General features: G+C 37.8%; 2 protein-coding genes across 2 annotated transcripts; both read right to left on the bottom strand.

Annotated features, from left to right (window-relative positions):
* Positions 1–1,586: 1,586 nt before the first annotated feature.
* Positions 1,587–4,360, bottom strand: LOC142969701 (trypsinogen-like protein 3). Its single transcript, XM_076109708.1, has 5 exons — positions 4,321–4,360; positions 4,089–4,230; positions 3,131–3,387; positions 1,937–2,073; positions 1,587–1,772 (listed from the first exon to the last, which is right to left on the bottom strand). Exons 1-5 carry the CDS (start codon positions 4,358–4,360, stop codon positions 1,587–1,589), a joined length of 762 nt encoding a protein of 253 aa, XP_075965823.1.
* A 3,761-nt stretch (positions 4,361–8,121) lies between these two features.
* apoc2 (apolipoprotein C-II) lies at positions 8,122–8,634 on the bottom strand. The gene is made up of 3 exons (XM_076108793.1): positions 8,586–8,634; positions 8,300–8,462; positions 8,122–8,209 (listed from the first exon to the last, which is right to left on the bottom strand). Exons 1-3 carry the CDS (start codon positions 8,632–8,634, stop codon positions 8,122–8,124), a joined length of 300 nt encoding a protein of 99 aa, XP_075964908.1.
* Between the last annotated feature and the right edge of the window lie 4,926 nt (positions 8,635–13,560).

Genomic DNA, 13,560 nt, shown 5'->3' with positions numbered 1-13,560 from the left:
ACTCAGTGTGTCGGTAAAGTTGCATGAGATTCATGTGTTTATTGCTATGACATATTTTTATACACACGTAATGGTGTCGTGGCAGAGCTCAGATCTCAGATCAGAGTTCAAACAAAAGCGTTGCAAAAAATGCAAGATTCATGTCACCCCGTCATGAGCAAAATGTCTCTCTTTGGAACGGGTTTCTTTATCATTATGCTTTACCCCCATCTAGTGGTGCTTCACATTAATGCTGCTCACATATGCAGTATTCCGAGACACGCATAATTACCACGTTCATTACATTTGTCTTGATTTGATTTAATTTAATTGTTTTAGATTTAATTAGATGTTTAATCACAAATTATTATTTTCCCCTAAAAATGGTGACTACAAGCTTATAAAACATGAAGGTCAGTTTGCTGATACTGACATTATTATCTATGTTGACCAAAATATTACATTTGAAATTATTAAACCTGCATTGTTTGATCTTTATAGCCTGTTGGAGGCAGACGAATAAGCTATAATATGACAAACTTGTTAGCACACAGTTGCATATTTACTCATCCTGTAAATGGGACAACATTATAATTCATTTGGAGTCCCCTGATGAATGTGAGATATTCACTCTTCTTTTAGCGCTGAGGGAAATATATATGTATAGCTCTTTAGCTGTCTGCTGTTTGCTGGGCAGGTATAGTCTGCAGTGGAGCTTTTTGCTGAAAACTGCTGCTTGCTGCAGTTGAAAACGATGCAAATGGAAGAGTGAGTCAAAATATTAAAGTTGAGAACTGTAAAACCAGACTGCAGCTACTTCCTCACCATGCGTAACCGCTCTCTTATTACATTATTATTGTTAATATAACAAATATTAATTAGAGCAGCTATAAGTGCCATTTTTTTTTTTTACATTGTCCTCATTTGTTGTCACATCAACATCAACTTGTCTCACACATTTAAAAAACCTGCTGGTTCTTTAATCAAGGAGCAGGACTAGCAGTTTTGGTGTTCAACATGTGGAACAACACAAACATCCGCCGTCATGTCTAATTCACAGTCAACAGCACGTGTGTAATCATGATGTTCTCTGAAAAAAATCGGAGCTAATCAGCAGCAGCTATTAGCCAGCTGTGGAAACTCTTTTGCTGAAGCAAATTAGGGAAAAGGAGGAATCGCACAGGGTGCACTAAAATTCATGAATAAAACATAAAGTGCCTGAACACTTGATATTTTATTTTTTGTTGTTTATAGCTACAGTTTTGAGTTTGCATACATATTTTTCCACATTTTTCTTTGTAGCTGAGCGTAGAATTTGCATGACTTGAGACTGCTGCATAATGTTTATGAATCATTTTATATATCTGTCTCAGCTATTGTTACCTAGAGTATCAATTTTGACAAAAACCAATAGTGTTGTGTCTTGCTTAATTGGCTGAAAGAGAAACCCCTCAACGTTGGGTTGAAGCCTAGTTTTCATAACATTGAACCTTCCCATTAAAATGAGGACCAGTGTTTACAAAAGTGTTTCAAAGTGTTTAATCTTACACTACACCCTTCATAGTGTTTAATTCATTTAATCTGTGAATAAATATCTCTCTGCGGCCTCATGGTGTTATCTGCACCGGAGGGGCTTCAGTTGGCCCGTGGCGGTCCATCACATCACTGATCCAGTCATTGTACAAGCACAGCTTGGTGTAGACGCTGGGGTCAGCTGGGTTGCTGCAGCCGTGACCGAACCACCGCACACCCTGCAGCTGGCCATCGCACACCATCACACTGCCACCATCACGCTAGAGAGAGAGAGGGGACAGAATAGGAGACTCTGTGGTGGTGGTTTATGGGAAATGTATGCAAGTTAGCAGGTGAGTTAAAATGAAATGGAAAATGTGCAGTGGGAAGCAGACGAAATGCAGCAGTGTGATCCACAGCTTCTTCGTGTTGTGATCATGCTCACCATGCAGTTATCTGTGTTTGCTTGTCCAGCGCAGACCATGCCCTGGCTCCAGTACAGGTACTCAGGGAACGTATTCATGCACGCCTGGTCATCCACAACAGGCACAGATATACACTTCAGGAGTTTAGAAGGCTCATCTGTTTTCCAAGAACAAGAAGGTGGGTTATTACTGATTATAGCTCATTTGAAACATACAATTTAATCATTTTGATGTATTCTGTACCATCACTCATCAATCTGCCAGTCAGTCATTGACAAAGGCTTCCTTCCTTCCCCTCTTCAGGTCTATTACTTCCCAGAATTATGCATTACCGCTACTTGCACTGGAGCATTAAGGTCTAAACCTTGTGTAAATATTATTTTCAAGGTCTACCTTTTTAATTAGTGCTGATCACTGACTGGGTATTTTGACAGGCAATTAGAAAGTCCTCTGATTAAAGAGAGCCATTTTTATTAAAACGGAATGTTCATGCCTTGTTGGCGCTGCAATGACCGGAATATGGATTAGCGTTTTAGCAAGAATGCACCTGCTCAGTCATGATGAGAATACAAAAGTATTTTTTTTTATTTATGTCTCTTGATTGAGCGTATACGTTTATGATAAATGTTTCCTTCCTGCTATAAAGTGAGTGGTGCTACTTGTTCCCTGGTGACACTCCATGTGCATTTATTTGAAAGAGAACTACAGAGGAACTTATTACGACCAATGATTACATCAAGGATTTCAACATGCAAGGCAAGCTAGCAAACATCCATAACACTGCATTATTGTACTTCATCCAGACATGTCTCTGTAGTTATATACATGGATAGGATTATCAGTGTTTAGAACATCTTAAATTCAATCTATAAAACAACACAGACAGCATATTTGGGATGTTATTGTGGTGTCTGACTTCATTCTTCACAGAGATTACCTTTTTGCCCCTCAAATACACTGCGGCATCTCTCCTCCCATACTATGTATTCAACATGTTTTTCAGGCTTCAGAGATGCACATAACGCATTTTGATGAGAAACACCAAACATCAACAACTATTACAGGAAAAACTTTACAGGAGGCCTTTAGTTTGATCAGATATTTATAAGAAAGCTGGAGTAAAAATCTCTGGATTACTGAACACTGGCTTTGCTTCATGTGGGGACAAGTTAATGAGGTGTTAAAGCCACAGTAGCTCTTTTAAATCCACTTACGTTGATTCGGGATGGTGGATCCCCAGCCACTGACATGGCAAGTCTCTCCAGGCTGTGGGCAGCGGCTGGGCAGAGGAATGGGCTGGATGTGCTGGGTGAAGCGGGCGGGTTCGGCCAGACGGACCATCACCAGGCTGTGTAAGGGCGAGCGGTAGTAAGGACTGTGACGGATAACGTCAGCAACGTAAATGTGCTGCTCGGTGCCCTCATCCACAGTCACGTCATGTACCCCAAGAGATGCGATGGTGCTGTAGGATCTGCAAGGACAGTGGAAGAGAGACTGTAATGTATCAAGCTCAGGCAGAAACAGATTCATGACTGAGGAACAGTAACATTAATCAGACATGAGCAGCAGGATAATTTAATTAAGGAGGAACGCGAGTGAAATGTGCAGTGGGACTGCAAACAATATCAAGTCTTTTTAACAATGACTACCCAAAACATGCCTTGCTGATTGACTTGTCAAGACAAATTATGTGATGTCTTTAGACATGATTTATTATGATGCAATAGCACAGCAGTGAAGGGACGCAAAATTATAAAAACAGCTGGCCAAGCCTATTGATGGCTAGCTGCTTTTGGTTTTTATCTCTCCAGGAGAATTGTGCCCGATGCTGGAGAAGCTGAAGTGTGATGGTTCTGCTGAAAAGGCGTCAGCAACTATATTACAGGTAAAATATAAAATGCTTGTTAAATAAGACATTGTTGAATTTTAACAAAGCAGAAACACCTCAGCCAGGTCTTACCAAGCCCAAATAGGATTTTACTGCTGGTACTTTGGGGAAATTGGAAGCACATTAAATTGCAGTGCTGCTATTAGGATGAAAACACAGTATATCCCATTACTGGTTGTTTTTTAAAAAGTTTTTAAAATTATTTTAGAAGAGTCATAAAAACGTCTGACAGCTGATGTCATCATCACAGTAAGTTTTAATTTGGCACTAACAATCACTAGTACCTGGGTGCACAGTCAAAGGAGGTCACTATCCACGATTTGTCAATGAGAGCTCCACTGCAGGACACTCCACCACCATGCAGATAGACCTGCCAGGGTCTGGAGTGAGGCTGGCACACCTTGTAGTCCTGCAGGGGAGACGCTCCTGTAACACAGCGACAAGATCAAAGAGAAACTAAATGGCTATTCTGACATCAATTTGTTTTATTTTAGACACAACATGGTAAATATCTACCTGTGAGCCCCAAAGCAACCACCAGCAGGAGAAGATTCATGTTGTATCCGTGTTGCTTTTGTAATGTTTCTCTGTAGCTCTGAGAGTGTGTGATGTTTGAATAGTCTGGAGTCTTTATACCATGCAAGGTTTTTTGAGGGAAGTGGGAGGAACAGACTGCTTTATTACTATACAGCATTTCCAGTCCAAGCTTTGCGATAACCTTATCAGAGATATGTTCCAACACCTCCGCTAAACAGTATGTTCCGTGAGAGTGACACACCTGTGGTGGAAAATGTCCAGGTCAATCGGGAGAAGAGAGTTTTTGTTCACAAATCAATAATGAAGTCATCAGAAGATTCAAAGTTGTCTTTTTCCGTTTATTCTCTTGCAAGAGGGAAGGAACCACAGCAGCTACGTATTCAGTAGACTGTGTGAAAACTTCTACGAAATACAATATTCAACATAATGTATGCATACAAAGGTTCACGCCTTTACAACTTCAGATAATGTGTCAAAAGGGGAGTATGGGTATTTCAGACACAGGCTGTCTGTTTCTGCGGACATTCAGTTCCGGAGTCAAGGTCTCTCTGTGTCTTTGTCTTACCAACAAAGACACAGTGTCTTTTCACTTCTCACCCTTGTGGGAGAAAAGATAACGGACACCTGGATTCAAAATGAATTAAAATCATCAGAACTGCTGTTCTGTGTCTGTCTGTGTTCCACAAATCAGTTTTATATTCTTTAAAACTTCACATGATACTATAACATATTTTCTCATATAACACTTTATTTTCAAGGAACAAGAAAGAGCCTTGTTTATGGTAAATGAAAGATGATGTTCAGACATAATAAATTCCAGTTACAGTTTCTGTGTTTTGGTTTCATAGCAAAAATCTGCTGTGCACAGATACTTTTAGCTTCTATATATTAAAAAGCCATTTTTTATAGTTTGTGCTAAGTGCACTCTAAAATACATAATGGTGTCATAGATACATGAGCAAAGCTTTTGTAGCACCTCAACAAGTACTAATAAAGGAGATATGGGTGGAGACATTATGCCCATGCTGCTGTTTAGAAAGTTAATAGTTTACCATGGTGCAATTTTAAGAGGATTGGATTGTCTTAAAACATCACAGATTGCACAACTCATATTGCCCTTTTGGGAAACCAAGATATTTGTAATAATAATATTATAATATTATATAATAATAAATGATAATAGTATTCTCGTCCCCTTTGAGTCTCTAAAAATAAGTTTAAGAATATTTTTTTTCCATTGATAAATAATGTCTTTTTGACTTATTACTAAGGTAGTGGCACAATGTAAAGCTGCTAAAGTTTCATGAGCTCAGCTTTTTCTATTGATTGCAGTTCAACTTGTGGTACTCAGGCAAAAAAACAATTGGTTACATTTTTACGTGATTGTTTTGTTTTCCATATACATTTAGCAGTAAACAATTGCATTCATCTTTGTTTCATCGTCAATTTTTGGCATCTATCCTTGAACAGAGAACAAATTATTAATGTTAGACACATGTTGAAATGTCCTTCTCTTTTATTGTTGTATACAAAGAGAAAAGTCTGTTCATTTATTTAGTTTATTTCATCGGTTAGCCATTTGCTTCTGCCATAGCACTTACTAATCTTCCTGGGGTCCACATATTAAAAGATATCCAAATAAAACTGTAATACAACCATGATAGCAAGGTCCAAAACTATCAATAATTACATCAAATTGATCAAATTAACACATAATAACAACAGAATAAAGATTATAATTAAAAGAAAACAACCAAACATCAACACTAAGACTACAAGAGTCAGTCATAGTCTGCTTTAGGTATATCTGCATTTGTTTCTAAAAGTATAGCACTTTCTCTAATATTGTTTGATAACTTGTTCAATTCCACAGAAGCTCTATACATAACTGTATGTTTTAAAATATACGTTTTGTATTTGGGGATAACCAATTGTCATTTATCAACATACCAAGTATACCAACATACATAAACAAGGGGTAATCATGTGTAAAACATTGTCTATTGTCATGTTCTTTGTAGCAGTTATGCATCAAGAATAGTGCTGGTGGAGCCTTGAGGCGAGACACTGCACAATTTTCAGATTTTGGGCCATTTTGCTTCCATAGCATAATGGGTTTTTTTTCAGACTAGTGGAGAGAAAACATCCAAAATACACATTAAGTGTTAATTTTACTACACTTTGTCTAATTGCATCTGTAGATTTCTCCTGAATTCACCAAAAACACATTTGATAATGCCCGATTCACATATTTAAACATAGAATTAAAAAAAACGTATAATTGTCTCAATGTTAGCAATCAACTGGGATAGATAGACAAATAGATACTCATATATCTGTTAGTTGAAATGTTTAGTTCTTATCATAAGAAAACAAAGACGGGTCATCATAAGTCAAACTAGATTTTGATTTCTCAATTTTAGTTTGATGATATTGATGATATTGATGAAAGTGTGACAGCTATAAAAACGTTCAAATGAACAGTTCTAATTTAAGACGGAAACGCACCCAAAACCAGTCTGAGATGGGAATCCAAATAATCAAACCACGTTTCAGGGACACACCGTAAGTTTTGATTGCCAGAGCAGTCTTCTTCTCTTGCTGTGCGATGTAGAGAATTGCTTTTTCTCTGCTTTGCAGCAGCTGCAGATGCCCACGGATGAAATCATATTAGTGTCGAAGCCAAATCTGATCACAGTCGGAAGCTGAGAGAAAACATTTGACACACATTGTGATCTCAAATTGATCCACATCCTGAAACAAATACCAACAGGGCTGCAAACACAAGGATTTGCATGTGGCACTATACCTTAATTATCTTCGTGTATAATCTGAGTTGTATAGCCGCAGTAGGAGTGTTTTGTGTAATTTGTCCTGCGTCTGTTGGCCACCGCATACATATTTTGTAACAACTATACAAGATGATGCTTGAAAGCAAATATATCTCTCTTGTTTGTTTTGGTTGTAGCTTAAGAAGAGGCCACATGTTGTAGATTTATGAACTAATTAAAAACCGTAACATCCTTGCATCACTACTTGTCAGAATCCTCAACAGATGTTGTTTATTCATCTCTGTCGGTTTCTCTGCGCTCACGCATTACATGCTGTTTCTTTTCATCCATTATTAATTGCAACAGAAGCCTCTGTTCTGATGCTGCCTCCGCTGATAAAAGCATGGCGACTCGTTGCAGATTCATACAGACATAAACATGTGATCCTTTGCATCAGTCAGATAAAAGGAAATGCAGGTCTTACACAATTTACTATATTAAACTGTAAACTCAATTCACCCACCACAGACACAAGTTTTTTTTGTATAAATATTTAATTTCAAGATATGACACAAATATTTAAATTTATCCAGCTGAGGGATGACTGAAAACACCAGTAGGTGGCGATAGATCATTCAATTATTTGTATTATTTTGATGGCTGGTTGTCTCTAAGCTCTGAGACCCAGGGAGAAATGTGTTGGTACTTGACAAGGTGTTGTGAGCTCCTTTGTCACCAACTTGTTCCTCTGTGACAGCTGTTGTTTTTTCAAAAGATCACAGTCCCAGTTAGTTGGTTATCTTTATTTACCGCCAGTGCAGTGGCCCAAGTAAGCGCCACAAAGAGCAAGAGGTCCACCTTTTTTTAAGATGCCTTTTGTAGGTTCTAAGGCTTGGGTGAGGTGAGATACGAGCAAGTTCAGAATGTCAAAAATGGGCCTTATCGTGTGGAGCTTGAAAGTTTTCACGCTGTCAGACAAGGTAGATGAGGTAATTGGAGTTCACTTTTTTTATTTGTGGTAAAAGGTGTGATACAGCTGGTCTTGTGCAATGCCAGCGTAGGTGCTCAAGACTATGGTAGTATCAGTGTAAAGGGTCCTGTGGGAGACACACAGAAAGAGAAGGGTTTATTTATGAATCCACGCTTTTTATAACTGCATCAATGAATCTGTGTTTAAAATCTCTTACTTTGCCTTCTCCTCCAGCTTCATGCCCTTGATGTTCTCCAGGTATCCACTGGCCATGTTGACGGCACTGTCATAGTAGGACCTGATGCCGTCTGTGATCTTGGTCAGGGTGCCCTGCTCCTGCTCCTCCTCAGCCTGCCTCGGCATACGGAAGCTTTCAGCGCCTGCACAAAACAGGTCAGAGGCGTCAAAAACGGTACCACGTTTTGTCAGTAAAGCAACACATATAATTCATCACTGATTTATCCTATTCGGAATTCAATTTCGTGGTCTGAGAATGCACTTACTGACAGCGAGGAGTGCAACCAGCACAGTAATGCCCAGCAGCTTATTCATGCTGTCACTCGTATCTATGAGGACAGAGAATAGAAAGACACATTTAAAAGCTTACCTCACTTCATCCACTAGGGTGAGACATTGTCATACATTTAGATTTGTGTTGATATTTAACTGTCTAAATCTTTTCTACTCTTCTAACCTTAAAACGAAAACACATTTCTGCTTTAGAATTATGTTGAACATACATGTTATGTCGTAAAAAATAAATTTTCCCTGAAATTTTGTCATATCTAACATAAAAGGCATGCTTTTCTAAGACTGAAGTAAAAGTGGCAGTACTCACTGTATTACTCTTCAGAAAACAGAGGAAGAGGCACCAATGGCCCAACCTGTTTATATAGGAGCGAGCATGTGTTGACATGTTGCTCCCAGGGCCAAAGTGCACTCTGTGGAAGATAAACCTGCACACTGTTGCCCGGCGTGTGTTTGTGTGAGTGTGTGTGACATTCCGTCTTGATAAAACAGACGTTATGGCTATCTATGTAAACACAAGAATCTGAAAATAAAGGGGCTTTAAATATCATCAAAAGCCACTGATTGGATATTATAAACATAGGGGCTGAAGGGGGGCATCATGTTGGTACATTTATCAATAACTCTGTCTGCACGCTACCTTTGAATACACCCAGATCAATTATTTTCCATTGATTATGTTAGCAGTTCATTAAAGCAGGACACTCTTACACATTGCCCTGACCACAATCTCCACGAGGAGGCACTTGTTACTTGCCCAATGTTGGTGATGCGTTCATGTGACATTACAATAGTCCTAAGTCCTACTAAGATGGCACTAAGTCTAGAGTGTGTTGAACATGTCATCCGGCTAATTCGGATTATGAAATATTTAGGTCATATTAGGTCAATGTTTATTTGGCAACAGTTAAAAGACACCTTGCAGCTCTTTTTGTATGAAAGGTTGTTTGGGGTTATTTTTATGTTCTCTCTTCCACTTGTTTTTCAATCATCAGTGGCATAATCAGAAATGGAGAAACAATTGTTTTAGCACAAGATTTGTTGGCGAAAAAAATGTTTTCTTTTTTTTTTACGCAATTTGAAACCAGGAGTACAAAGTGCAGACCTTTTGGTTTCGTGAAATTTCGTGTTGTTCGTGGTGTGCTCATACAATTGTTATTTATTTTTATATAGTAATAATACTTAATGTTTGTTAATTAATTTTAAATTATTTTGATGTTTTTTTTGAATGAATGCATTTTTAGTCAATTTGTTTATCTTTATCTTTGACTGTTTTGTCTCTTCAGCCTTGAGGTTGGTAAATATTTGGACTCCAGTGCAAAAACCTTTTTGTTTGCCATGGCAGAAGATTTGTACAGAGGCGTAATGCATTCATTCGGGGAAAAAAACATTTACTCCATTTTTCTGAAAAGACTATTATCTCAGAATTCTTAGAAAAGTTTTTATTACAAAAAATCTGAATCTCCTCTTTTTTCGGATCCTTTAAGATCTTGTGAGAAACTGCACTTATGGAATCAATTTAAGTCAATTTTGCATAAATACATAAATAATTAATTAAATATGCCTATAAAATAAATCCTCATATACATTAATGAGCCAATACATATATTATTGTATAAGATAATGTAATTACAAATGTATAAATGAGAGAACATCATTTGATAAATAAATAAATAGTTTTTTATTTAACAAAAATACTACTTTTGTTAATCTCAGGGAACTTTTATTTCCAATTGCCACATTTATTTCCTAGCCCTTTTTCTTTCCATCTTTTATATTAAAATTAATGGGGTGTGGTTATCGCACAGATTCAGACCAAAACAACAGCACAATAATTACAGTCGGGGCCATAAGTATTTGGACTGTGACACAATGTTTCTAATTTTGCATCTTTACACGACTCCAGTGGATTTGAAATGAAGCAGTCGATATGTGGTTGAAGTGTAGACGTTCAGCTTTAATTCAATGGATAAAACAAAATATCACAATGACCATTTAGGAATTACAGCCATTTTTACACAGTTCCCCACATTTTCAGAGACTCAGAAGTAATTGGACAAACTAACATAATTGTGGATATAATCATTATTTTTAATACTTTGAGGAAAATCCTTTGCAGTCAATGACTGCCTGAAGTCTGGCACCCATAGACATCACCAGAAACGTTGAGTTTTTTCCCCTGGAGATGCTTTGCGAGGCCTTTTACTGCAGCCTCCTTCAGTTTCTGCCTGTTTGTGGGTCTTTCTGCCTTCAGTTTTATCTTAAGTAGGTGAAAAGCCTGCTCACTTGGGTTTAGATCAGGTGACTTACTTCGCCAATTGAAGAATATTCCATTCCTTTGCCTTGAGAAGCTCTTGGGTTGTGTTCACATTATCTTTTGGGTCATAATCCATCTGCACTGTGAGGTGCCATCCAATCAGTTTTGTAGCATTAGGCTGAATCTGAGCAGATAGTTTAGCCTTAAACACCTCAAAACTCATCCTGCTACTTCTATCAGCTGTGACATCACCAATGAACACCAGTGACCCAGTTCCATTGGCAGCCATACATGCCCATGCCATAACACTGCCTCCACCATGTTCGACAGAGGATGTGGTTTGTTTCAGATCATGAGCCGTTCCTTTCCTTCTCCACACTTTTGTCTCCCCATCATTCTGGTACAAGTTCATCTTGGTTTCATCTGTCCAAAGAATCTTGTTCCCAAACTCAGACTTTTTTTTAGATGTTTTCTGGTAAAGTCTAATCGGGCCTTCCTGTTCTTCAGTGTTACCAGTGGTTTGCACCTTGTTGTAAACCCTCTGTATTTAGATTCATGAAGGTGTCTCTTAATTGTAGACTTTAACAATAGCACACCTACCTCCTCCAGAGTGTTCTAGACTTCAGTAGATGTTATGAAGGCGTCTTTCTTCACCAAGGAAAGAATTCTGTGATCATCCACTTTAGATGTCTTCCGTGGACTTCTGGGCCTTTTGGTGTTGGTTAGCTTGCCAGTGAATTCCTTCTTTTTAAGAATGTACTAAATTGTTGATTTGGTCAATCCAAATGTTTCTGCTAAATTGCTCCCGTAGCTGTGCCTACTGCTGTAGAAATGTGATAGACTCTGAATTGTAAGTCGCTTTGGATAAAAGCGTCTGCTAAATGACTGTAATGTAATGTAATGTAATCTTTCTGATAGGTTTGTTAAGTTTTTTCAACCTAATAATGGCCTCCTTCACTTGCATTGACACCTTTTTGGTCCGCATGCTGGGAGTTCCATTGACCAGCTACCAAATGCTAATTTAACATTTTGAATCCTATTATCTGCATCATTTGTCATGAAATGGTGACAGAACAGGCCACACAACCGTCAGACAATTGTCCAATTACTTTTGAGCCAAGCTATTTATTTATTCATTGAACGTTATTGGCTCATGTATATACTTATATTGAATTTTAAGTGCTTCATTTGTTTACTTCAGGAATTCTTAAAAAAAGATCATAGGCATATTTAATTATCTATTTACTCATTCAAATTACTTAAATGGCATTCCATAGGTGAGAGCTTTTCGCACCTATGGTTGAGGTATCTTGTTAATTAAAAAAAACTAAAGCAGATTATTTTTTCTAATCTCATGTTTTCGGGTTTTAGAAGTAATTTTCTCTGTAATGGCTACATGTTGATCGAGTCTTACGTAAACACGATCCAACCTCTCGTGTCATGTTGCTTGTGACCCAGGGTCAGTTTAAGCACAGCTGTGGCCAACTGTGGGATTTAAACTATCAGACAGCTTGCGGTTTTCATTGACTCCAGCTGATTCAGTGCTGTGATGTCTGCTAGAGACGACATTAAACTGCATAATTGAGCTGTCGGTACTTACGATGACAAAGATACAGATGTATATCTCAGTTTTGTTGTGTCACGTCTAGAACTCTGTAATTACACAGTAGGGATATGTTTTATCATTAATCGAAATGCTTAGAAAGTTCTAATCACCAGAATGTCTGAAATGAGGCGGAAATTAAGAATAGCACATCCTGCTGCTCTCACACTGCATGCCATCATTCAAAGTGACCTCAGGCTTGGCCAGCTGGTAACGTCTAATTAACACTAAATAAAATAAATGCTTCATTGAGTTGTGATTCATTGCTCACTGGAACAAAACTGAGAAGATGTCTTCAACTCCTTCATTCCGAGTAAATATGACTCTTGGAGGAATAATCCCTGTGGTTTTGCACTTTGATGATTGAAGCACATTAATAAATGCAGCATAGGAATAAACAGGTTGCTGGCATTCACCATTTAATTTATTGGGCCCAAACTGAGATTGAGAAGAGCTCTGGTTTTAAAAATATACTTAAAAAAAATACAACTTGATCTTTCTGTGTTTACTGGTGCAACACTTTCTTTATCAGAATTGCAGCTGATGTTAAAGAAACACGTCATAATCTTTGAATGGAAGATCTTCATGTATATGGCTACAAATTAAGATGTTTTTTTTTCTTTTTTAAAATAACTTTGATTGAGATAAGATTGAGCTATGAGCTATGATGAAAACAGTGATTGGTGGAGCCTGCACTTTTGTTCGCTCATAAAATAGTATTGATAGGATGACTTATGCCACAAAATGAAGCTTTATGATACCAACTGTGGAAGTAAACCTTCAATCTCTTGATGAAGAAGCACATTTCATATAGTTTCCGTTCATTTTAATGAACACAATCACACAAATACATTCACAATCACACAGAGACTTTGGTTAGTGTATCAAACACATAATACTGTACATGCACAATTTGCATAGCTGGTGTTCGCTTTGCTTTTAACTCTGCATGATTTGCCACAAATTATTATTTGAAAAGGCAAAGGATTGTGTTTGCATTGTGCATCGCTCTTCTTGGCCTAAACTGGTGTAGTTTCTATGATCTAGTATCTATTACAGGCTACTGACAGGTTGCTCCAGTTGGTCTTCT

Source organism: Anarhichas minor, unplaced genomic scaffold, assembly GCF_050575085.1.
Source record: "Anarhichas minor isolate MPS153535 unplaced genomic scaffold, ASM5057508v1 ptg000041l, whole genome shotgun sequence".
In the NCBI taxonomy this organism is placed as follows: Eukaryota; Metazoa; Chordata; class Actinopteri; order Perciformes; family Anarhichadidae; genus Anarhichas; species Anarhichas minor.
Note: the sequence above shows the minus strand (reverse complement) of the source record. Positions and strands in the feature narration are given on the sequence as shown.

Bases quoted from the DNA above. Each gene is read 5' to 3' on its own strand.
- LOC142969701 (XM_076109708.1), bottom strand. From the start codon at position 4,360: ATGAATCTTCTCCTGCTGGTGGTTGCTTTGGGGCTCACAG. The intron at 4,231-4,320 runs GTAGATATTTAC...GCTGTGTTACAG, and splicing joins GGTTGCTTTGGGGCTCACAG to GAGCGTCTCCCCTGCAGGAC. The intron at 1,773-1,936 runs GTGAGCATGATC...CTCTCTCTCTAG, and splicing joins CAAACACAGATAACTGCATG to CGTGATGGTGGCAGTGTGAT.
- apoc2 (XM_076108793.1), bottom strand. From the start codon at position 8,634: ATGAATAAGCTGCTGGGCATTACTGTGCTGGTTGCACTCCTCGCTGTC. The intron at 8,463-8,585 runs GTAAGTGCATTC...TGTTTTGTGCAG, and splicing joins GGTTGCACTCCTCGCTGTCA to GCGCTGAAAGCTTCCGTATG. The intron at 8,210-8,299 runs GTAAGAGATTTT...TGTCTCCCACAG, and splicing joins AAGCTGGAGGAGAAGGCAAA to GACCCTTTACACTGATACTA.